The sequence below is a fragment of the Calliphora vicina genome, chromosome 4 (assembly GCF_958450345.1).
Source record: "Calliphora vicina chromosome 4, idCalVici1.1, whole genome shotgun sequence".
Lineage (NCBI taxonomy): Eukaryota > Metazoa > Arthropoda > Insecta > Diptera > Calliphoridae > Calliphora > Calliphora vicina.
The window spans coordinates 27,234,885-27,259,661 of record NC_088783.1 but is presented as its reverse complement, the minus strand read 5'-3'; the positions used below and the strand labels follow the sequence as shown (position 1 = coordinate 27,259,661).

The following is a 24,777-nucleotide window of genomic DNA, read 5'->3' as shown; positions in this document are numbered from 1 at the left end:
TACAACTAAATAATTATGGCAACAACATCATGCATGAACAATAATTCATGTTTTATTATTTTATCACTATATCACTTTATAGTTTTTACTGTTTGTTTTGGAAAGGGGCAGGTAGGAGCAGCTGAGACTTCAAGCTGTAATTTGCCATCTTTCGTTAAACAGCGCTCCACAGCGCTAAAAAGATGCAGTCCACTGAAGTTGATGAACATTGAAATTTTGATGTTGTTTATATTTTGTTCTACGAAATTTTTTATATGGCACTTTTTCCAACTTTTTTTAATGCAAATCTCAACTATGGCAATTATAATTTACGAAAATATATAACAAAGTCAAATGATAAGTTACTGTGATTGTACCAATAGATTGAATATACAGTAAATTTGCATGCCATTTCAAACAAGCGAATATGAACTTCGATCGTGTCTGGCCAAACAAATAATAAATATATCAGCCAATATTACGGAATCATAATATTCTGATATCTGACAACAAATTACCAAAAAATTATCCAAATCGGCGAACATGAAAAAAATGAATTTCGGCCACTCTTCAACCATTGTGCGACTTGATTAAATTAAATTGTTTAAAAATGTCAACTTCTGAAGAATTTGGATCTGCCTCATCATTAATTCTACCCGATATATCTCGAGTTACTGTGCCCGTACCTTCGTTTTTGGCGTCAAAATCTTAAACTTTGGATTCGACGACTGGAATCTCAATTTTTAACTTCCGGTATTATGTCAGACACAACAAAATACCATACATTGGTTGGATCTATAGAGAGCAACATTCTAAATCATTTTAGTCATATAGTTGAAGTACCCCAGAGAGGAAACTCTTAAATGTTCCCTACTAAATGAATTTATTAAATCAAAAGAGAAAAGCTTCGTCAGCTGTTTCGAAATATTTACTCAAGACATTGTGGATTCAACGTCTTCCAAATATAACAAAGGCAATATTATCGGTTAGCAATGATACAATCGATAAATTGTGTTTAATAGCTGATAAAATTAATGACCAGTCTGACTTCACAACCATTATCAACGCTGTTTCTGTAAATAATGATAAAAGAATCTCAAATCTAGAAAATAAAATTCAAGAAATGTTTTCCGAATTAGATGCTCTATCAATTGATAATCACCGTCGAAATAGAAGTTCTTCAATGAATTCTTTTCGGATGGGGAACGAGTTCGATTTCTTGAACTCGTTCTCCATCCGAAAAGAAATTTGGTATCATAATAAATTCGGGTCTCGAACTACCAAATATCGCTCACCATGTTTCTATAAATCATCGGAACACAACTTAAAGATATGAAAAATATGAATGCTAAAAAGGTAGTAATTTATTCTAATATGTTTTGACTGATACTGTGTGAAGAACTTATGCATCCCTATTTAATTTTGACATTGATGAACAAGCATTAACATTTACGTTGAATGTCATAAGAGCATTAAACGCTCTTAGTGTTGATATGTGTTGGTTGATGTACAACTTTTCTATTGAACAGATTTTATAGATTATCTACACCAAACTGCAACAACTTGGACGTGAGCAGGTTTCTGATTTTTTAGTCGTCTTCAAAATCACATGTTATTATTAATTTATGTATCTATGTATGTCTGAATGTTGTTTTACTTTCTAATCACAAATCCTTTATATAACGATTATCTTAATTCTAAGAAATTCTTAGTATTTTTTAAAACTGTTTGTAAAACAAGGTCAAACAAATTTACAGATAAACATTTAACTGTCACATTTTGAAACAGATGTAATAAATAACATAATAACATTGGGTTACCCTAAATGTATGCATGGAATTAAAGCTTAAAATGCATTTTATAAATTATTGCTGCTTTTAGAAACGTGCACACACTCATGCACATTATATTTATTTAGTTTTTGTTTTTTTTTATTTCCTTGTGGCATCTACATATGTATATATATAGATATTTAGTATACGAATACGATTAGGTGTGAACATTCACACACGTTTTTCTTCTAAATAAATTCCTTGTTTGCACTTGTGTTGAAAAATGTGTGCGAGTTTGTTGTTTTTGTTGTCTGTTTTTTGTAAGAGAGAGAGAGTTTTGGGCTGACATTAATACCACGGCTTGTTTTTGTGGCGGCTGTTGTTTATTTATTCATGGTTAAATTAAGAATAGTTTTGTTTTACGGTTTACTAAATATGAGAGATAAATTCCATAAATTTTAAATGGATTATGAAATAATCAAATGTATTTGTAAATATTTTGTTTGGTATTTATGACCGTTGTTGACGTTCATGGCCAACATGTTCATACAATTTTTGGTTTTGTCGATAAGATTTCAGGCTAAAATTTAAATTTTGAATTTTTTTAAAATAAACTTTTGTAGTTGTGAAAAGGGATACAAATTAAGAAAAAAAAATACTTTGATTTTTTGAACAAGGCTAATACTTATTATGACCATTGTATTGCGTGGTCAACATTTGTATAATATTGTTGGTTTTGGCGATAAGGGAAGAATACAGAACGATCTCTCACCTCAGCATGAGATAACCATGACCTTAAATCGCTCGTGCAGAATTTCCTGTGTGGCACGCAGCACCGTTTTGTTGAAACTACATATCGTTGGTATTCATATCGTACACTTCATTCCAAAAGAAGTTGATAATCAACGACTTGTAGCCCTCGCCGTTCACGGTGATGACCTGGCCAACGAAGTTTTCAAAGAAATATGGAACGATGGCGCCAGTCTAAAATCCACACCTACTAGTGACTTATTGTGATGAATTCGATGCTCTTAGATATCATGTGGATTGTCCCAAAAGGGCCACACCGTAAAAAGAGTGATGCTCGTGGAACATTACCCGAACACAACACCCATTTTGATAAAACCATTTTATCATTTGCACGTGTTGCTGAACTCCATATCTGCCTACGGTGATTTGACAAAACAAACAGAATAAATGGCAGCCAATCTAACAGATGTAGCTTCAGCAATATGCCCGCTATCAACTGTCAATGTTCAAATGTCACTATTGGAAGACCTTTTAGTTGTGAAAAGAAGGATTAATGAAAATTTCTTTAGCAGAATTTAGTACTTTCCTATAAGCGCCTATCAACAATAACTATTTAATACTTAAATATTGTTCTCTTTAAAAATATGTATTTACTTTCACCTTGGTACTAACTTTGATTACATAAAACTTTTATATTTATTTGCCACACGCGTTTAACTTTCTCCACTATTAATACATAAAACAACCAACCAAAAAATGCTTTTCTAAAATATTGAAAATTGGGATATGAAAACGCTAAAATCAGCCAAACATTTAAAGTTATTGACTCATATTTCTCAGCAACTGATAGTTATTGTTGACTTTTAAACCAACCATTAACATACCGTCTATATTCCGCTATACATAACAAAAGCTGTGTGATGGATATAAAAATATTGATAGGAAAACATTCCAGAGGAGTAGTGTATGAGAACAATTTAGAGAATGTAGAAAAATATGTACTTTTTTTGTTGAACATATGCATATTAGGGTGAACCAAACAAAAGTTAGTGGATGTTCCCATCTTTAACGAGTAAGAAAGTGTAGACGATCAAGCCCGCATAAGATCCCTATATTGAGTAAATGAACAAAAACCTTTTTCTCTTAAAATGTCAATAGTTTATTTTTGTGATTTATTTTCTGAAGTGGTTCTTATATGGGAGCTGTGACCATTATTCTATATGAAACTTATTTCTGTTAAATTTTATTTGAATAACAACATTTTTATCACATTTATGCTAGTTTAAGGGATTGTTTGAAGTGGGTCTTGTATGAAAACTGTTTACTCGAATTTGGCTCAATCTATAGCATTGTTCTCATAAAGCCCTATCACACAAATGTTTTAACAAATAAAGCAATTTAATAGTTTTGAACCACAAATAGATACTCCTTTATTAATGTCTACGAAAAGCTTAAAAATTAACTAAAATAGTTTTCTCTTAGAAAAATAAGTGTTTTTGTTTCGACGGATCCCATTACCTGTTGCACAACATGACTATCCACATTATTGACGAGAACTACAGTACCACTCAACTTTTAATTTCATTTGACAATAGCACAGTATCGTCCAATTGGTGGAAGCTGGGGACAATTGTTTGAGTTCATATATTCCTTTGCAGCTTTTGAATAATGTCAAGGGACTAAATCAGACAAAACTTTAATAACGCTGCACTGTGGTATAGAGAAAAAACAGGAAAATAAATCTATGACCTTTAAACGCTTAGTTCGTTTAGAATGAAATTTCATATGCGCAAAGAGGAAGTATTGTCGAACTTGGACCTCATGGGCCCAAAGAGAGCGCGGTCAGAGGTAGGACACCTCATGTATGTTAAATTTTTTAAAAACGATCCTATTTTTCGTTTGCCTTCCGATTTAAAACAAAATACGATTTTCAAAATTTTTACTCCAGTTTTTTGCGGGACCAAATATTCCCGAATTTCTCCATTTTTTTTATTGGCCTAACAAAAAGTTCATGTTATATATATATGTATTTAAATTTAAACAATTTTAAAAAGTCGATTTTGTGCTAGGTTTTTGGGAAGAAAGCACTTTTTATACCCTTCACCTTCGTGAGAAGGGTATATATAAGTTTGTCATTCCGTTTGTAATTTCTACATTTTTCATTTGCGATCCTATAAAGTATATATATTCCGGATCCTTATAGATAGCGGAGTCGATTAAGCCATGTCCTTCTATCTGACCGTCTGTCTGTTGAAATCAATTTTCTGAAGACCCCTGATATCTTTGAGATCCAAATCTTCAATAATTCTGTCAGACATGCTTTCGAGAAGTTTGCTATTTAAAGAAAATCTAAGAAAATCGGTCCACAAATGACTTAGATATGAGGAAAAAACCAGGACAACCTCGATTTTTGACCTATATCTGGATTACTCTCTCATTAATATAGACAATATGGACATCTAATGATAGATATTTCAAAGACCTTTGCAACGACGTTTATAAGACCATAGTAAGTCGGACCTACAATGGGTCAAAATTAGAAAAAATCCTAATTCTTTTTTCACCAACAAAAAAAAAAATTTTAAATATAAAAATAAAATTTAAAAAAAAAAATTAAAAAAAACAATTCGAAAAATTTTGTTTCCAAAAAATGAAAAAACTGAAAAAAAAAATTTATTTTCTTTTCCTAAAAATATTTAAAATTTTTATTTTGAAGTATAATTTGATGAATGGTATATAAGATTCGGCACAGCCGAATATAGCTCTCTTACTTGTTTCTTTTCAAGTTATTTAAAAAATTTCTTATAAGATGTATTAGGAATTTATGTTTTTTGAAAAGCTCGGAACACAGACGATGGAATTTACGTTTTAAAAATTAGACATAAATGAGGTGTCCTACTTTTTGAAAAGTTAACTTTAAACAATATATTTAAAAATTGTTGATACCGAGGGGACTAGATCCATCCATAAAACGCCTATTTTTTATGTAAAACTAAAATGTAGGGCAAAAATTCTCAAATCGCATAGTCGATATCAAAATATATTAACCTATTTTAGATGGCCCAATATCTTTTTAATTATTTTGTAAACCACGATCCTAGTATGGAAATTTTAGCCAAAAAACTAAAAATCCCATTGTTTGGATTTTTGAAAAGTTTTTTGGTAATTGCGTTTATAAGTTACAGATTTATTTCCCTCTTTTTTTATAAAACTGTGTGACGTCTAAGCAGAAGCAGCAATTGTTTCATATAAATATCCGAAGTTGAAAAGGTGACCAATGAGGTTCCCTTCAGAGATAGAATGCAAATGGTTTACCAAACTATTGCCTTTTTACCAAATATATCGTCATTTTTATATTTACAAATATTTTGGTTCGGCATCTCCTGGTTTCGCTGAAATACTTTTTGTCCAAGTAGCTGATTAAGGTCCAATAATGCTTTAAATACGTCTTTGGAGTCGAGTTTCCAAATAACATTTGGTTAATTTATTTTTGTGTGACTGGATGGACAAATGTTTGAAATTTTATCGAATAAAAAGCATTTTCCCGTTTGGGCTGTTCAATGACGGACAATGATGAATCAGTCAATAAATGTAGCAAAATATTTTGAAATCATAAAACGTTCAATCTTGATGAAACATGTTTTGTTTAGCTACAGCCTGTACTGGGCTCTCAGTTCGTATAAGTTTGTAAAAAATATTCATACGCCATGAGGTACCACTAAGTTTGTCAGTAATGAGAGTTTATTTTTTTATTATTCGAGAGATCGATTAATTTTTAAAATTATTCGATTGAATAACAAACACTGAATATTATTCGAATAATTTAATAAAATATGTGTAGTTAAAACCAGAAAATGTTTAGTTATTTGTTTGCTACAAATTAATAAAAATATAAATCTAAATTTGTAGCCAATCCAATGATTCGATTATACTCACAGATTTTATCGGTTCTAGCTAAATAAAGTCAGTTGAGAAAGTAGAATTGCTATTGAAATATCCCAATTTTGTCTTTACGACTGAATGCTTCGATTAGCTACAAAAGTTTGCTCAAGTTCATGTAGGGCTTACATTAAATTTTTAGCTAAAATTTATAAAATGTTAGCGCTATATTATTTAGTATTAATTGGAAAACAATTCTAGCTCTATTGAAGATAATTTCACCTTTCCTAGGTATTATTAGTCACAGGGATTTCATTTTTATGTTAGGTTCCTGAATATTGTTACGTTTTTACCTTTTAAAAACGGTGGTTTATTTGCTTTAAATAAACTCAATTCTTGTGATTGCAAATAAAAACAGTTTAGTGGTTTAAAAATTGTAACAACTCTTTATTTGTTTAAAGTTGCAGAACTATTTAAACATTCACTCTCTTTTAAGGCACACATTTATATTGCACACTGGTAATGTGCAAGAATTAATTGGTAATACAGTTGATGTGATAAACTAATCACTGATTGCAACCGTCTGCCACTATTTATACACAGCGCCATCTTCCAGAATCTTCATGAATTATCTTAACGGACAAAACTGGAATGTTATATTATTCGAATAACTTTTATTCTAATGACGACCCCAGGAATAATTACATGCCAAAAAAAGTAGCTTAAGCTGGTAGTAGTTTACTAAGTAGACCGATGACAATAAAGCTTTTTGAATCGAATAAAAAATTTTTGAAAAATGATACATAGCTCTTTTTGTTGCGACCATATGTACTATTTCCATTCAATTATTTTTCATTGATTATATATTCTATACATACATATATATTGAGTAAAGAATCTAGTCAATATTTTGTCGAGTTGCTGTTGTTATGCTTCACTGAAGTACATTTAAAGTGTGGTATTAAAAAGTATTTGTGTGAATTTTTCTTTAAACCGCCACTACTACAATAGCTGTTACATACCAACATTCATACATACATAGCTAAACTGGTATGTAGATACAATACATTTAACAACTATCTATATCCAAAGCAATGAATATATGAGTATTTGTTTATTTTGTTTATGGTTTAACTTATACACTACATTCAGTAAAATTCTATGAAAAAAATACAGATACAAAATATTCGACACACTCCCATATAAATTTGTTTTGTACACAGTAGTTAGTCTATTAGTTTTTTTTGGACACATTCCCAAAGGAATACCCATAAATCTTATATATTGGTTAGAGGTTATGGGTTGAGCACAAAATGTACACCCATATAAAGTAATCTATACTCAAGACATTTTCAAAATGAGTAAAAACATGTACAAGTATCTGTATTTTGTGGATGTACATGTATATGATTGCAAATAGATGGCTATATTAAAGACAAACTATAAAATATTGAAGTGTGTAGTATAATTTAAACTTTTATGAGTTTCGCTTTCCTTTTTTCCATAGTTTTCTTGCTCGATGTTTATAGTTAATTGTAAGAGTGGTTAATAAAGCACTTTATGTATTTCGAAGTATAAACTAAAATTGATGTTATGAATATGTATCTTTGGGATATTCATAAATGCAATATTAAAAATGTTGGGTTATTTATACATTGTTTGGATGTATTGTATTCCTTTTTTTCCCATTCTTAGAAGTTATAGCATATTTACAGTCAATAAAGTGTATGGTAATAAAATTTTAGTTTTTGTTTAACAACACTAAAATTTAGATATAGCTATAAAGTTCTTAACATGTAGGGAACTAGGATTTTGAATTTAAATCAAATAGCAAATGATGTTTTTTTGTTTACTATTTTTAAATAGTTAATAATAAAGTTGGTTAGTAAAGGGTCCAACAAGATTTTGTTGAATTATAACGAAAATTAGGTTTCAGAGACTTTTTAATTTGTCAAAACTAGTGGCAAAATATTGCTTCAGAACTAAGTCAAGAAGACTTAGATTTACCAAGGCTTCAAATGCTAAGTATAATGAGAAAATTGCCCTGAAAACTGAACATAATTTTTTTCTTGCTCTTAACTAATTTTTTTGTCATTTTGTCTTTATTTTTGACATATGAGGAGCCGCAGTACAAAAGGTACTTTTTTGAAAATTTAAAAATTTTGGGAAATTGATTTTTTTAGAAGATTTTAAGCCAAATATTATAAAAATACCAAAAAATTAATTTGTAAAAAAATTCGAAAAAGTACCTTTTGTTCCGCGGTCCTGATATACATTGCACATGGATTGCACATGGAAACTTTCTATCAACAACAAATTAATCAAAACAAGATGCCAAACAAAGCTCTATTACATATAAATTTTTTATTTGTTTTTCATGATTCTTGTACCAACATCATCGTTTGTAATCAGCACTTTGCAACCGTTCTAATCAATTAAAAATTAATAAAACCAAAATATTAAAAGACCCCAAACAAAGCTCCATCAACTGCAAGCATTTTAATTTGATTTTGTTTATATTCTAATGTCGCATTCTTGTACCTAAATCTTCGTTTGTAGTCAGTATTCCGCGATCGTTCCAATAAACAACAAATTAGTAATAAAACCAAAAACGAAAACTGTCCAAAAAATTCTTGATAAATATTTCATTATTTTGTTTGTGGTCTAATGTCGCGTTCTTGTACTTAAATCATGTCATGTTATCAGTTTTTCGCGATCGATCTAACCCAGAAGTTAGTAAACAAATTGCGTTAAAAAAATTGGAAGAAAATGATAGGAAAACACATTTTTCTAAAGAAAACGAGAAGTTTCAGCCTTATACCTGCAAGAGAAAAATATATATTGTCAGTGAGCTATGTTAAAGAGTTAAAGTTATTGCAGCACTAAATAAAACGTAAATCGAACCATTAAATAATAGATACGAACTTTTTGCTAAAATTACTTTAACTAATCCTTATTTCAAGAGTGACGAAATAATATGTGGCGTGCGAAATCACAGTAAGTTTTGTAAAAAAAATGAATGCAAATATTTCAGCATGGCAATTGTTCACAGAAAGCCACACTATTGTATTGCAAGTATGACTTATAAATGTGGAATCTTTTAAAATGTTTGGCTTTTATTTTGAAACATTTGGCCATTTTCAGCTATAGCCTTTTCCCATCTTTCTGGCAACATATGGATTCCGAGCAGTCTGTCTCGATCGAAACAAATAGTAGTCGGACACAGCAATGTGATGCTAAACTTCCTAACCACTGCATTCTAAATACTTTTTAACATATTCTGAGAGTTTTTCTTCCAATTCTCGCTTGAACGGATTCAGTTGCGTTCGGTATAGGTTCCATTTGTGATCATTCGGTGTGCTTCAGCGGCACTTTTTTGTCAAATTAAAAAAGTAAATCAAAACTTCCCGCAAATGACGACCAAAAAAAAACTTTTTTGTTTAATAGCTAAGTGAGTATAAATGACAGATATAAACTAGGGTATTCAATCGGTTAACCGATTAATTTTTGTCGGTTAACTGTTCGAATAATTCAATATTGCCAATTTTCAAATAACAAATAAACCGATTAATTTTGTCGATTAACCGATTAAACCAGAAACCCGATTAATTGAATACCCTAATATATACCCTTCAAAATGAAATACAATACTCGAACTAATCCTTATAATAGGCGTGACGAGAAAATATGTCGCATGCTAAATCACAGTAAAAGTTTTTAAAGAACGAATGCACATATTTCAGCATAAAAAATGTGAAGCCAAATTATTGTACTTTAATTTAAAGAATTATGTTACAATTTCCTGGTTTTTATGAAAATTAGTTAAATTTTTGTCGCGTTCTGGAACTCATGGGATTGCATTTAATGTTTAGAACCAGAAAAACAGAGAAAACTGTTTAGGTTGTGATAATAGTTGTAAAATTGTATTCGTTAGGAATTTTAAAAAATCCAATAATTTTTCCTACAGCTTCTACTTAAGAAATAATCATATCTTGTGGCCTCTTTAAATTTAAACTTAAATTTGTATTTAACACTTGGTGCTTCTAATGTTTATTAAACGTAATTACAATATTTTATATGAGATTATGATTTAATTATGCGATTAATTGAGATTACGATTAAAATAGATTTGTAGTCCCTAAACTAAACACAGAGCAACTTTCTATCGGAAATTCGCCAGTAGGTCATTTTAATTTTCACTAATTAACAAAACTATTTACATTAGTGATTTTATCTAATCATTATTATAAAACTTGACGTCAAATCAAACAGAAAGCCACATTATCGTATGTTAAAAGCCCTTAAAGAATGTTGCTTCAATTCGCTGATTTTCTGAGTATATCGAAAATGACTTATTGTCACGTTCTGAATCCCCATTTTATTCCTAATATTTTGGAATCAAAAAAACCTATATTATGCACTCAAACTAGTGCTACGAAAATGCTATCGAATAATGGAAACAAAGGCTTACGAATTTCACGATCTGGGCCGTAGAAATGCCCATAACTCTCATAGAAATTTCCTTCCGGAAATTTTGCTTTATAAAAAGCTAAATTTTCATTTATTATGTCTTCAATCTAAGAAGAAAATTTGAATACTATTAAATGTATTTAAATTGATGCTACTAAGAATTTCATTGTGTTGAATTAATTAATTTCTGCTACATGTTGGTTTGGTTTTTGTTGGCATCGGCGTTTTTTTTTTTTTTGTTTCGCACTAATTGTTTAGCAAAGAAGCCTAATGAAACATTTCTCTTATTTAACCTAGACTCATTTGGTGTTACACTAATTACTAATTAACATTTGACATAATAATTTGTTTAGCCTGAAACTAAGGAAAAACGACAAGGAACAACAAATAAATAATGTATAGATGTTTACTAAGCTATGCATATATGTATGTATATATACACATATGTATGTATCTACATACATATCGTTACCTTAACATAGAAAGGACCTAACTCGCGTTTTTTTTGAAAGCCCAGATTTTTTTTATTTCGATATATGCTCCGCTCATTCTACATATTTAGCCAAAAATCTAGAGTTAAAAAAACATGAGTTAGGGCCTTTCTATATTAAGGTAACGATATGTATATTTAAATTGTTTAGACAAAACTACACCTTTAATTGCTTACTCCTATAGCAACACCAAGCTAGTCACTTTCTAGAGAATAAATACAAATAAACATTTAGTAAAAACAAAGGCAACCAAAATAAAATATAATAAAAACATCAAGCAACGAAAATAAAAATGGAAATGAGAAAAACAATAAAGATGCAAACAATTACGTTTAAATGGTATAAAAGAAAACAAGCTAAGAACTGAACCGACTAGAATGTGTATAAAGAATAGAAAAAGATGGCTTGAACAAACAAACAACACTTTATTTTAATTAAATCATAAAAACACAAAACATAAATCTTTATAAATGCCCAAAATGCCGCCAATACATACGTACAGACAACAATGCTTACATCTGCATTTAAATATAACTTTTTTTGATTCAGAGTATAAGTCCCAGTAGTTAAGCAAGTAGTCAATGTATTCCTTGTAGACAGTGTTTGTCACTAATGTCTGATTACTTGAATGTGTCCTATTTATTTTGGGTCATTTGACACTTATGTTCTCTTTGTAGTGCAGAATGAAGTCAGTTGGTTACTTTATACATCCCAGGTAATCTAGCGTGAAGTCAATTATCACTTAAGTGTCTCTAAGTAATCTAGAGTGTGGTCACTTTAATCTTTTATTTCGTACAGCACTGTTTTGTGTGTAATTCGTGAAAATTGTGTCGATATAATTCTCATACAGTTTATTTTTATTTTTGCTTAAGTAGACAGACATCCCTTTAGTGCCCCTAAGTAGCCTAGAGTGTAGTCAGTTTAAGCCTCTACTTTGTACCGCACTTTAGAAAGTATTTATTTTACCCACCAGCAGTAATCTGTTGGAGAGTTGTCGTTTACAAGCAATCGGTTAATCAGGCTGTCTATGAGATGTATTTTAAACTGAATATTTGAGGTCAATTAGCACATGAAGTAACCATTTATGTAGCTAGTAAGATAACTGACTCTATATAACCTGTATGTGAATCCAATGTGTTGACTACTTCGGACCAGCTATCGAGACTGTCCCGTTGCCATGTACATGTTAAATTAACTAGTCACGTACCTAGTTATATAATTAGTTGTCACCCTAAATGATGGGTAAAATCACTAGTTCGGGACAGTACCCTAGAACTCCTGGGGTGTTAATGCGAGATTTTTTGTGTATGTAGCAGCATAACAACCAGGACGACAATAATAACAACCATGTCTACAACCACTTCTTCGGCCATATTTGTACAATCAAGTTGTTGGCTTCTAAACATCAACAACACCAACTGCTTTAGTCATGCCATATCAAGTAGAATTTCTATATGCCACATTTCCTAAACCATTTCTACTTATATGAAATTTAAGGTTTTGTTTCGTTTATTTTTTTGTTAAATTTTGGCAAACGTAAGCAAAAACTGAAAATATTGTAGTTATTTTTTTTTAGCTGCTTAACCCTCTAACCTCCCCTCCTTGCCATCACTTAATGTTTATAGAAATGTAGAGTATTTTTATAAACATTTAGTTTAGCTGCTGGGGAATGTTTTACTAGCAGTTGCAGAGCTGTTTATGATAAACTATGTATATTCAGGGTTAAATGAATAAAAACTTAGATTAAGTTTTTAGACAAAAATAACTAAATTTTTGCAAATCCGATGTTTCGATTTCAATTTAATGCTTCAAGTATCATACTTCATCGAAAATAAGCAGATTCTGTTTCTGATGTTCTATATCACGATATGACAACATGGTTATTTCTACATAAATTTGATGGTATTAATGAAGATGACATGTGATTTCAACATAATGTTACCGCATGCCATATAAGCCCATGACAATTCAATTACTCTATGAGACATTTCCTAGTCGTGGAGTTCCTTATTTTGGCGATCAGAATTGTGCCGTGAAATTTGGGTTAATTCAGGTCAAAGGTATATGCCAACAAGCTCACAACCATCCGTGCATTCGAGGAGGATATTCAGCCACATTTATGAAAAGTCGTCATGGAAAATTTTACTAAAATAGACCCCTTTCACACTAGGCAATTTAGTTGCGCAAGTCTCTTGTAGATTGCAGAGGTAATGAAGGGTTAAGGAGAAGAAAATTTTACATGCTGTTTTGTTGTTAGGCAAGAGACTTGCGCAACTAACTTGCCTAGTGTGAAAGGGGTCATAGTGCCTAAAAATGTTCCAGCAAAGCCGAAATACTATTAAATACATAACCCTATCCAGTGTATTTTTGAGTCAATAAAAATAAAGAATCTAAAGAAAAAAAATGTGTTATAATTAACTCAAATCTTGCATTTCCTAAAACGAAACGAACTTCACCATACGATATAATTTCTAGGTTGTTACGATTATGACAGTGCCGTTATTGTTAATCATAACTTCGGTTAGGATTCTGCATCATTGATATCAAGGCCAAGATGTAAGGCTACTTTGACTGGGTGTCTCCAATTATCTTCAAGACGCAGTGAGATGGGTAGCATCATTCGGGACATATGGTGGGAATGGCACTGTTTATATGGTACCAGAAGGCATTGAGCCTGTTGCTCCATCCAGATCTCAGTTGTGCTAGACATACTCTTGTTTGGGTCTGATGGTATTTAGTCAAAGATGCTACAGAGCGCAGAAAGGAGCGCAGAATATTTACACTCTGTCTCTCTATTAAACATGTTTCAGCTAACTGGAGAAGGGTCAGTGTTGTTTTTGTTCCCAAAATTAGCAAAATAAGCAATGAGAATGCGAAGAATTTTCGTCCAATTAATCTTTAATCTTTTCAACTTAAAACTTTGGAAGGAGTCCAGCATCGACTAGAGGGTACAACACGGCTCTCAAGCAGTCAGCATGCCTACCTTAATGATCACTCTAAAGAGAAAGCTCTGCATGAAGTCGTAAGAATTATAGAGAGAGCACTCAAATTTAAACAATACACAATGGCATGCTTCCAGGGCATAGAGGGTGCTTTCAATAATGTAAGTACTCTTGCAATTCAACAGGTTTGACTTAACCAGGATGTTGAAGACTATATCAATGGCTGGTTAAGTTCAATTAAGTTGGACGAGGCACACATCAGGACGGAGTGATCTCTCCACTACTTTGGCTTATCGTTATTATTTCGATTCTCATTGAACTAGACAAAAGGGGTATAATAATTGTTGCTTATGCGGACGATGTGTGATACTTGGACCAGGATTATTTCCAGATATGATTAGTGATATTATGTCCACTGCTTTAGGGTTTCTTAACAATTGGGTTATGAAAAATGGTCTTGGAATAAATCAAAGCAAAACAGAACTTTTACTTTTCACGACAAATACCAATATTCCAGGTTTCTGACTTCCGAGGTTGAAAAACTGCGAAATCCCCCTTTCAAATAATGCAAAATACAAAATACAGCCTGCATTGTCATAACTGGCGCACTAAGAACTAGTCCATCAGAGGCTCTGAACTCTATACTGAACCTTGTTCCAACAGACCTTCACATAATAGCCACCTATGCCTGCAGCTCAGCATCTGGCTGTTGGAGATCGAGAACATATAGCCACTCGTGGAATCTAGCCCTTCTGCCTTCGATCGTCTAACAACCATCGGACTATATTACTCCATATACAGATTTTGAGAAGGTGTTCAAAGTCTTAGTTCCGTGCAGGAGTGAATGGTGTAGGGGAAATTTCATGTACGAATATGACACCAGGATATATACAAACGGTCCTTAAATGAACTGTGGTGTTGGTTCTGGTGTTTTCTGTGATGAACTTGGGATAGGCATCATATACCGTCTTCCGAATGAATGTAGGGTTTTTCAGAGGGTTATTTTTGCGATTATGGTAGCTAGTAATACACTACATGATCATAATACTCGCGGCAGTATTGTTATTTTTAATAAGAGTCAGGCGGCACTTCTCTCATTGAATGCCTATAATACTTCATTTTCATTAGCCAGGTAATATAAGAAAGCTCTGTTTGGATCCCTGCACATCGAGACTATTATGACAATGAACAGACAGAGGAGTTAGCCATAATGGGATCGGCTTTCGATATCGTCAATGCAATTTCTGTAAAATTCGTGTAGAGACTATTAAAAGTATTATCTTCAGACACTTGCTTACAAAGGTAGATGGCACAACTTAGATACATGTACTAGGGTGGGCAAGTTAATGTGGTTCTCTTTTAACAAAAAACAAACTATGATGCCAATAACCCGTAATAGAATTGATATATCAAGGCTAATGGCAGTAGTAACGGGGCACTGGATGCTAGGAAATCATGAAAATCACCTTGGACTCCCCTTGACCGACCTGTAGATGTAGAAAGACGAAAAAAAGGGGAAACGATTTTCCACCTTCTCCGCGAATGCCCAGCGCCCCAGAGTCTAATAACTTCGACATTTTAGTATACATTACGATGTAAATGACACTACATCTGACGAGTGGTGTGGTCTTGTCAAAACGTAAACCAGCCAACCAACCTACAACCGCTGTGTTTACTTCAACGTTCAGTTCCGGTCTCACTTTCTTCATACAGGAGGTCAAAGGTGTTGCTGATGATTTTGCTGGTGATAATTTTAGGTTACACGAAGTGAAGAAGTCATGTATATCATTGAGATAACCGTTCAACTTTTCGATACAACTATACAACGATACAACTATCTATCAACTTTAGCTCAACAAATACCAGAAATATTTAACTGTTTCCCTAATCTACCAACTGCGAGTGTTTGATATCTGATTTCTGGTGTATTTGTTGTGGAAATATAAACAGGTCTCTGAGTAGTTGTTCTTTTTATAAGATGACGTTAGTGGAAATAAAAATTGTGAAAACTATTTCATGTTATTTTTGTATTTTTATAAGTTTCTTAACAATCAAGTTTTATCATTGCAATATGTTGTTGGTCTGTTTAAATTCTCCCAGGCATCGATGATTTTAAGTCTAATACATTACATGGTAAATGAAATGATATTGGTGTACTTAACTTAAATCAGTATATTTAAGTAAGATTTAATAGTTTTATTAAAGATTTCACTTAAGTCATAAAAATATGAAACAAAAATTTCATATTTTTAACATTGAATATTAACAAAGGGAAGTTAAAATTCAGTATTATTGATTGTTTATTCAACAAAATTACAGCTTTTCGGATAATCTTGTTGGAAGTTTTATTAAATTTGTTTATGTAGAATTAAATGCTTTAAGTAATTTCTTTGTGCTTGTTTTTGTAAATGTTGGTTTTAAAACATGACAGCTTTGTTATCAAAATGATATGGATACAAATCCCTCATGCTGAACTTGTCTGTCATAATTTGTTAGTTACATCTATATTTTTGAGGTCTCAGGGTTGTTGTTATAACTACGAGGTGTTGTTGAAAAAAATATTAAAATTTTTATTTAAAGACCTTTTCTACATCGAACTTTCTATTTTTTGTTTATGTTGATTTTATTGTTTATGGCTTTTAGGCTTCGATTTAACGCAATTATTGGCAGCACCCTCGTGTATTTGCCATTTTTGTAAATAATCTTTAGTTTCCTTTCTTTGCTTTGTTTTGTTTTTTCTGCTATAGTATTTTAGGCATTTTGTGCAGATATTGTTTTACCAATAAATATTGAAATACAATAAATATGTAGATGTATACAAGATACAGACACAGACGTAGTACACATGTAAACATAAACATGTAATGTAACACTCTAGTTCTTGTCTAAACAATAGAAGAGACATGGAAGCAAAAATATAATTCATATAAAAGAAAACAGAAAGTGAACATCATGTTGCCAATAAAAGGAAATTATGAGCAGATTTGTAGATTATTTATGTTTTTGTTGAGAGTTAGACTCTCAAGGGGAGGGAAGTGTAGAAAGGCGTTTAAAATTGTATCTATGGATTTGGGAACAAAAAATCTTTCTTATTAAAGTTTTAAAAATTTAATTTTTTTTATGAGAAAAATTACTTAGTTAAGTAAAGCATATAATAACTTTTAGTATACTAAAATTTAGCAATTACGAAGGTCAATAACGCTACATTCGTAAGCAATTACTTTTGTTTCCATTTTTCGATAGCATATTAAAATAACTATGTTATGTGCAAACTGTAGGATATGTCAGGTATCCAATATATTACCACTAAGCTTGGATCAAGAACGCGACAAAAAATAAACCTAGTTTTTGGACTGCCTCTAGAAAAATTCGAAATTTTACGAATTGAAACATAATTCTTGTGACTTTCTGTTGATAGTTGTTATGTTGAAATATTTGCGTTTGTTTTTTAACAACATTTAGTATGATTTGCAAGCGACATATTTTCACGTCACATTTTTATTATGGATTAGTTCAAATAATTTCAACTCAAATCACACTAACTAAGAAATTTTTCACAATTATTATTTATTGGTTCGACATATTTTTTATATAGTGCTGTAACTTTTTGAATTAGCCTGTTGCCTACTTAACAAGGCTCAAACTTCACTTTATATTTAGCTTAAAATTTCTTTATATTGAGTAACGTGTCAGCGTTTTTAATTATGTTTAGCCTGCAAAAGTAAAAGTTTTTAGATTTTTAATTTATTTTTTAGCCATTCTTTTTTTAAATATTGAAAATTGTTAAAAGCTAGATGGTAGCGGTGTATAATTGCCCATATTCCATACGGACACACAGTGGGGCAGAATCAACATTTTTTTGAAATAAATCTGGCCGCTTTTTTAAAAATATAGGGCGTATTTTTGGACCGAATCGAATAAAATTTCTTTTGTTAGTTAGACATCAAAATTGTCAATAATATACAAAAGATTTCAGAGCAATATGAATTATGGATCAGTTTAAAAATTCAAAAATATTAGATTTTTGCTGTTTTCTGCGCAAAAAGTGACTTAACTCTTTTTTTTTTTTTTAAAAAAAACTTTCTTTAAGAACATATAACAATTTTATGTTTTTCTGTAAGGTATCTTTATGGAGAACATTTTGGTATAAAAACATGTCCTATTATTTTAATATGTCGCCCCTACACCCTTCGGAATTTGACCTATTTTTTGTAAAAATTTAAATTTTGGGCCACATGTTCTAAAATCCCAAAGCTGGGATCAGAAAAAGGGAAGTAGATTTGAAAACCTTGATGTGTTCCCTATTTATCCCCAAATTATTTTCCCAGCACTGAAGGAAATGTGGACCCTATGAGCAAAATTGTAAAAAATACCATTTTTGTTCAAAAACGCGACATTCGTATATAATTTTATTGTTGCCATTTTTTAATAGCATCTTAATAGAATTATGTTAAGTGCAAAATTTACGATGTCATTTTATTCTTTCCAATATATTACCAAAGAACTTGAGATCAAGAACGCTACAAAAAATTAAACTTAAGTCTAGAAAAATTAAAAAATCTGCAAATTTTAACATAAATTTTGTGAATTTCTGTTTTAGTTGTCTGGTTGAAATATTTGCATTTGGTTTGCAACAGCATTTAGTATGATTTGCACGCGACATATTTTCACGTCTCGTTTGTTTTTAAGATTAGTTCGAGTAATTTGAACTCAAATAACACTAATAAAATTATCGAAATTATTATTTATTAGTTCGATATATATTTTTTATATAGAGCTTTAACTTTTTGAATGAGACCGCTGGTAATGCATTCTCTGCCTTCCTTTCTAAGGCTCCATCTTCTGTTTATCTTTCGCTTAATTATACCCTACACCACCATAGTGGGGAGGGTATAATGCGTTTGTGTAGATGTTTGTAACGCCCAAAAATATCAGTCTAACACCCACCTTAAAGTATACCGATCGACTTCGAATCACTTTTTGAGTCGATTAAACGATGTCCGTCCGTCCGTCTGGTCGGATGGCTGGCTGGCTATCCATGTAAACCTTTTGCGCAGAGTACAGGTCGCAATATTTCGATGAAATTTGGTACATATTATTTTTTCCTCTCAAGGACCAAGCCTATTGAAACTGTCCTCTCGAAATTGGACTTTATCGGTCATAAATGTTTAATTTATTAATGTATCTCCACAAATTCCGTTCCAAATAAGTTTTATATATACAAAATTCATGTCACCAAATTTTGTTACGATCGGTCTATAATTAGTCATAGCTCCCATATAGACCCGCTTCCAAAAATAACTTTAACGTGCATAAATCGCTTAAAAATTTTGGTATATACACAAAATTCAACATAATTGACTTTAATATAGACATAAATTACACGACCTAATTTCATGGTGATCGGTCCATAATTGATCATAGCTCCCATATAAGGCCCACTTCCGAAAATCACTCAAAGATATAAATTATTGATATTTTAAAAGAAAAATGTTTTTGCTCTTTTACTTAGTGTAGGGTATTATATGGTCGGGCTTGACCGACCATACTTTCTTACTTGTTTTTCTTTATATTGCGCAACTACTCAGATTTTTTCGAGCAGTTCTTTTGGCTCGGTTTCCATAAGAAGCGAAAGGTCATTGCTAACAATGGTCAATACTTTGAATAAATTTATAGTGAGCAAATGTTTCAAAATAAAAACTAAAAATTTAAAAAAAATACGGCATTTAAATATATTTAAACTTCTGTGTGTAAATGAGATAGAGAAACTATTTTGAATTGTTTTTTTTTAACACTTAATTTTAAAAATTTGTTGGAAAATATTGCTACTTTGAAAAGAAATTCTAAACATTAAACAAAATGTGCACGTTATCCGATTTAAATAAAATTTTCGAAGAACAAGTATCAGCAGAACATGGGAAAATGAAGACCATCCATATGTCCATAAATATATATGTATATTAAAATAAGAAATACTTTTGTTTAAGATAGCGAACGCGACAAACTTTTAAAATCAAACCAAAATGTTTAGTGTGATTATTTCATATTTTTATTTCGTTTAATAGGTGGAAACTTACTATTAGTTTTTTATTATCAATGCTTACCCTGCTAGAGATGTGATTCAAATATTCAGCAATCACAATTTACATACTCAAATTTCAAATTTTACTATTTCACTTGTGATGAGAAATATATTAACATATATTTATTTATTTTCTTAAGAAAATATGCAAAATAATAGTTGATATTTTTATCTTTTTTATATGTAAATCATTTAATAAACATTGTTTGCTATCTTAGCAACAGCAAAAAGTTTTACTTTTTGTTGAAACTTATGGTCATGTTGCTGACTTAAAGATTTTTACCTAAAATCCCAAAATAGCTTTATCATCTTCATAATATACTTTCACAGCAATACGTTCTTGACTTAAACATATTCTTTATATTTCTACATTTTGTTTAATTTTTTTTCTTTATTTTATGGAAAAAGAAAACAATTTAACCAATATTAGTTGTGAAACTATTTACCAGCTTCATGAAATTATCATGGCAAGACAATGTAGGAGAATAAGAAAATATTTTTTATTTTTAAATTTAAAATATTGTACTAACAACTTTTATTTAAATTCATGGTACTTTAAGACAAACTAAGTTTCTTGGTTAGCACTCATCACAAGATTTTTCTTGTTTACATTGATAGCTACAAACTTATGTTAAAAAAGTTGTAAATACAAGATACATTATACAGTCTTTTTAACACATGCTTATTACAAAGTTGTGGATGAAAATATAGCACATCAGATTTTAGTTTTAATTAAATGCATACATTTATTTTAATATTTTTAAGTTTTGTGTTGTGTTGTCCACTTATACAAAAAACTGTGATATATTTTATAAATGATGTAAACTTGACAAAAAAGATTATATGTAAGTAAATTTGTTGAATATGTAGATTATAATTATTGTTGTTATTGACCAGAATTTTCCTTTTGTATATTTATAATGTTACCAGATTAAAATAAAATTCAATCCCTGAAGAAGTTGGAAATAATACCAACGAAACGTCGGATTATATTGAAAATGATATAAATAATCTTTTATTTACATCAAATCACTGACCTTGAAAGCCTGTATATAGGAAACTATATAACTATCTATGAAAATTAAAGAAAAGGTCGATTAACAATTATACATATAAAATAATCGGAGGGCCCGCCGAATTTGATTGTTTAACAAGCAATAAGATGAGTTTTTTTAATCGTATCAAGCAAAAGTACAACGTGGATACCTGCTTATTACTTAAGAGATATTGTAGGAGTATGAAGAAGCTAGGAAAACAAACTGAACGACTTAAATATCTGTTAACCTGCAGGAAGAAGGGTCTTACACCGACACATTTGATAAACACGACGAAGATCACAAGACAGTTATTCACATCGACGAGGATATCACAGAAATTATATAAGGTTGAACATAAATTTCACATGAAGATACTGAGTCTGGAAATTAGGGAAACGAATTACAATTTGAATGATTTGAAGAAGGAGATGGCTGAAATGAGACGACTAATTACACGATCCATAAGTGGGAATGAATACGAATCCTTTATGATGGGACAACAATCTAGATATAGAAATATCACCATGGAGAATAAAGGATCACATTTGTCCAGGATTGAAAATTTGAGGAAGAGAAAATTTAAGGAATATAACATAACATTCAACCCTGAATGGTTTGTTAATAATACGACAATAAATATTCCCGATGATAGCAAATGGATTCTTTCTCTAGGTTCAAAATTTGCTTTACCAATCAGTAACGGGAATTTTTCTACGATCGGATTGATAGCAGATTTGGAACAATGGGTACAAACCCTCACGGATGATAGGGAAAAGGATATCATCAGATCTAAGATAGCAAACAGAATTATGACGCACCGAGGAACAATGAAGAATAATGACAAAGATAAATTCATACTAAACATTTATGACGATACAAGAAGATTCTTGAAACGATATAAGGATAAGATAATCATAACTAAAGCAGACAAGGGAAACAAGACAGTTTTAATGTACAAAAAGGACTACTACGAGAGAATGGATGAGTTATTGAAAGATAGAAACACATACAAACGAATTTTGATAGACCCGACACAAAAATTACAGAGGGCAAACAACAATCTTATTATGGACCTATATAAGAAAGAATATATAAGTATTTATGATAAGAGAGTATTAACATCAAACGCAGCAACGGCCCCCAGGCTTTATGGACTTCCTAAAATCCATAAACTTAACAATCCACTTCGTCCAATATCATCATCGGTAGGAGTACCCTGTTACGAATTATCGAAACATATTGGGAAGATATTGAAGAACATTATACAGGAAAAATATAATATAAGGAACTCCCTGGAATTAAAGATGAAACTGGATACACTTACATTGGACGAAGATGAGATCCTTATATCTTTGGACGTGGTATCGTTATTTACAAACATACCTATACACCTAGCTATAAGCAATATTATGGCAAAATGGAGTTCACTACAGAATCACACCAAAATACCAAGAACACAATTTCTGAAGATACTTCAATTCTGCTTGAATGACAATAATTATTTTGTACATGACGACAAATTATACCACCAGACATATGGTATGCTAATGGGAAATCCTTTATCACCGACAGTTGCTGATATAATATTGGACTGCCTACTGGATCAAACATTAGCGGAGCTACAGGAGAAAAATATTAAAATAAAACTCATCACAAAATATGTCGATGATTTATTTGCTATAATAAAATATGAGGATGAGGACATGATACTAAAGACATTTAACTCATATCACAACAAGTTGAAATTTACGCTGGAGAGAGAAACGGACAACTCCATACCATACCTTGATATGAGAATACATAGGAATAACCAGAGGATAATAACAGATTGGTATATGAAACCAATTGCATCTGGACGATTATTGAATTTCCACTCAACACAACCCATGAGACAAAAGATGAATACAGCGATGAATCTAATTAACAAAGTTATGAAGATGAGTGACCGACAATTTGAAATAGGAAATATGGCGAAAATTAAGATTATACTGAAGAAAAATGACTTTCCAAATGATCTAGTGGATAAACTGATAATTAAGGTCAAAAATGGGAGTAATGATAATTCTTCACGGGAAAATGACAAAGAGGACACATCTGGCAACGCCAAATATTACAGTATACCTTTTATCCCAAGACTAACTGAGAACAACAAATTGAGAGAGATGATAAAAGACCAACAAATAATATTTGCACATAAACCAAACAGAACAATACACAGCTTATTTACACAAACAAAGACGAAGATTGAGTGCAGAGAACAAGGTGATGTAGTGTATCAAATTGAATGTGATGGCGGAGACAGTGAGGTGTGTGGGAAAGTGTACATTGGCACAACAAAGAGAAATTTAGGCGTGAGAATAGATGAACATAAGGCGGACATAAAGAGAGAAAAACAATCAACTGCACTATCACAACACTGCATTGAAAACGGACACAAACCAAACTTTGAAGGAGTGAAGATTTTAGATAAGGAAAAAAGGGAAAATAAGAGATATACGTTGGAGAGCTTGAGAATACAGCAAAAATCAGAAAGTGCAATAAATACAAAAGAGGATAAAGATAATACAAATGCAATCTACACCATTGCAATATTTTAGTAATAACAACAACTGTGATCGAATAAGACAAATTTACTGTGATATTTTATTTATTTTTGCATACATTTATTTTAATATTTTTAAGTTTTGTGTTGTGTTGTCCACTTATACAAAAAACTGTGATATATTTTATAAATGATGTAAACTTGACAAAAAAGATTATATGTAAGTAAATTTGTTGAATATGTAGATTATAATTATTGTTGTTATTGACCAGAATTTTCCTTTTGTATATTTATAATGTTACCAGATTAAAATAAAATTCAATCCCTGAAGAAGTTGGAAATAATACCAACGAAACGTCGGATTATATTGAAAATGATATAAATAATCTTTTATTTACATCAAATCACTGACCTTGAAAGCCTGTATATAGGAAACTATATAACTATCTATGATAAATTGAATATAATTATTAACGATTTATATAAATATAAATCGTTAATAATTATATTCAATTTAATTGTATTGGGCCATTAATAAGTTGAACAAAAATGTCTTTCAAATGAATGCTAAATTTCTACTCTCAACTGTAATTGCCTGTGCATGATATTGCTGAGAGTGCCAGCCACTTTATTAAAATATATGTAATATTTACAATAAATGTATATTTTACATCAAAAACCATAATAATTAAATTTCATTATGCGTTAAGTTTGCATATTTATGAAGAATATTAAAATTTTATGTTGAAATCACTTATGAATACAATAATGAAAATTACACATAGATATTTTACTGGGATAAAATGAAAGTGTGGAAGAATTACTTGTGATGG

The 24,777-nt window shown here is 30.9% G+C and overlaps 1 protein-coding gene across 1 annotated transcript; it reads left to right on the top strand.

The window, feature by feature from the left end:
* Positions 1 to 22,706: 22,706 nt before the first annotated feature.
* Positions 22,707 to 23,999, top strand: LOC135958300 (uncharacterized). Its single transcript, XM_065509201.1, has one exon. It carries the CDS (start codon positions 22,707 to 22,709, stop codon positions 23,997 to 23,999), a length of 1,293 nt encoding a protein of 430 aa, XP_065365273.1.
* The last annotated feature ends 778 nt before the right edge of the window (positions 24,000 to 24,777 follow it).

Excerpts from the sequence above, each read along its gene's own strand:
- LOC135958300 (XM_065509201.1), top strand. The coding sequence starts at position 22,707 with ATGAAACTGGATACACTTACATTGGACGAAGATGAGATCCTTATATCT.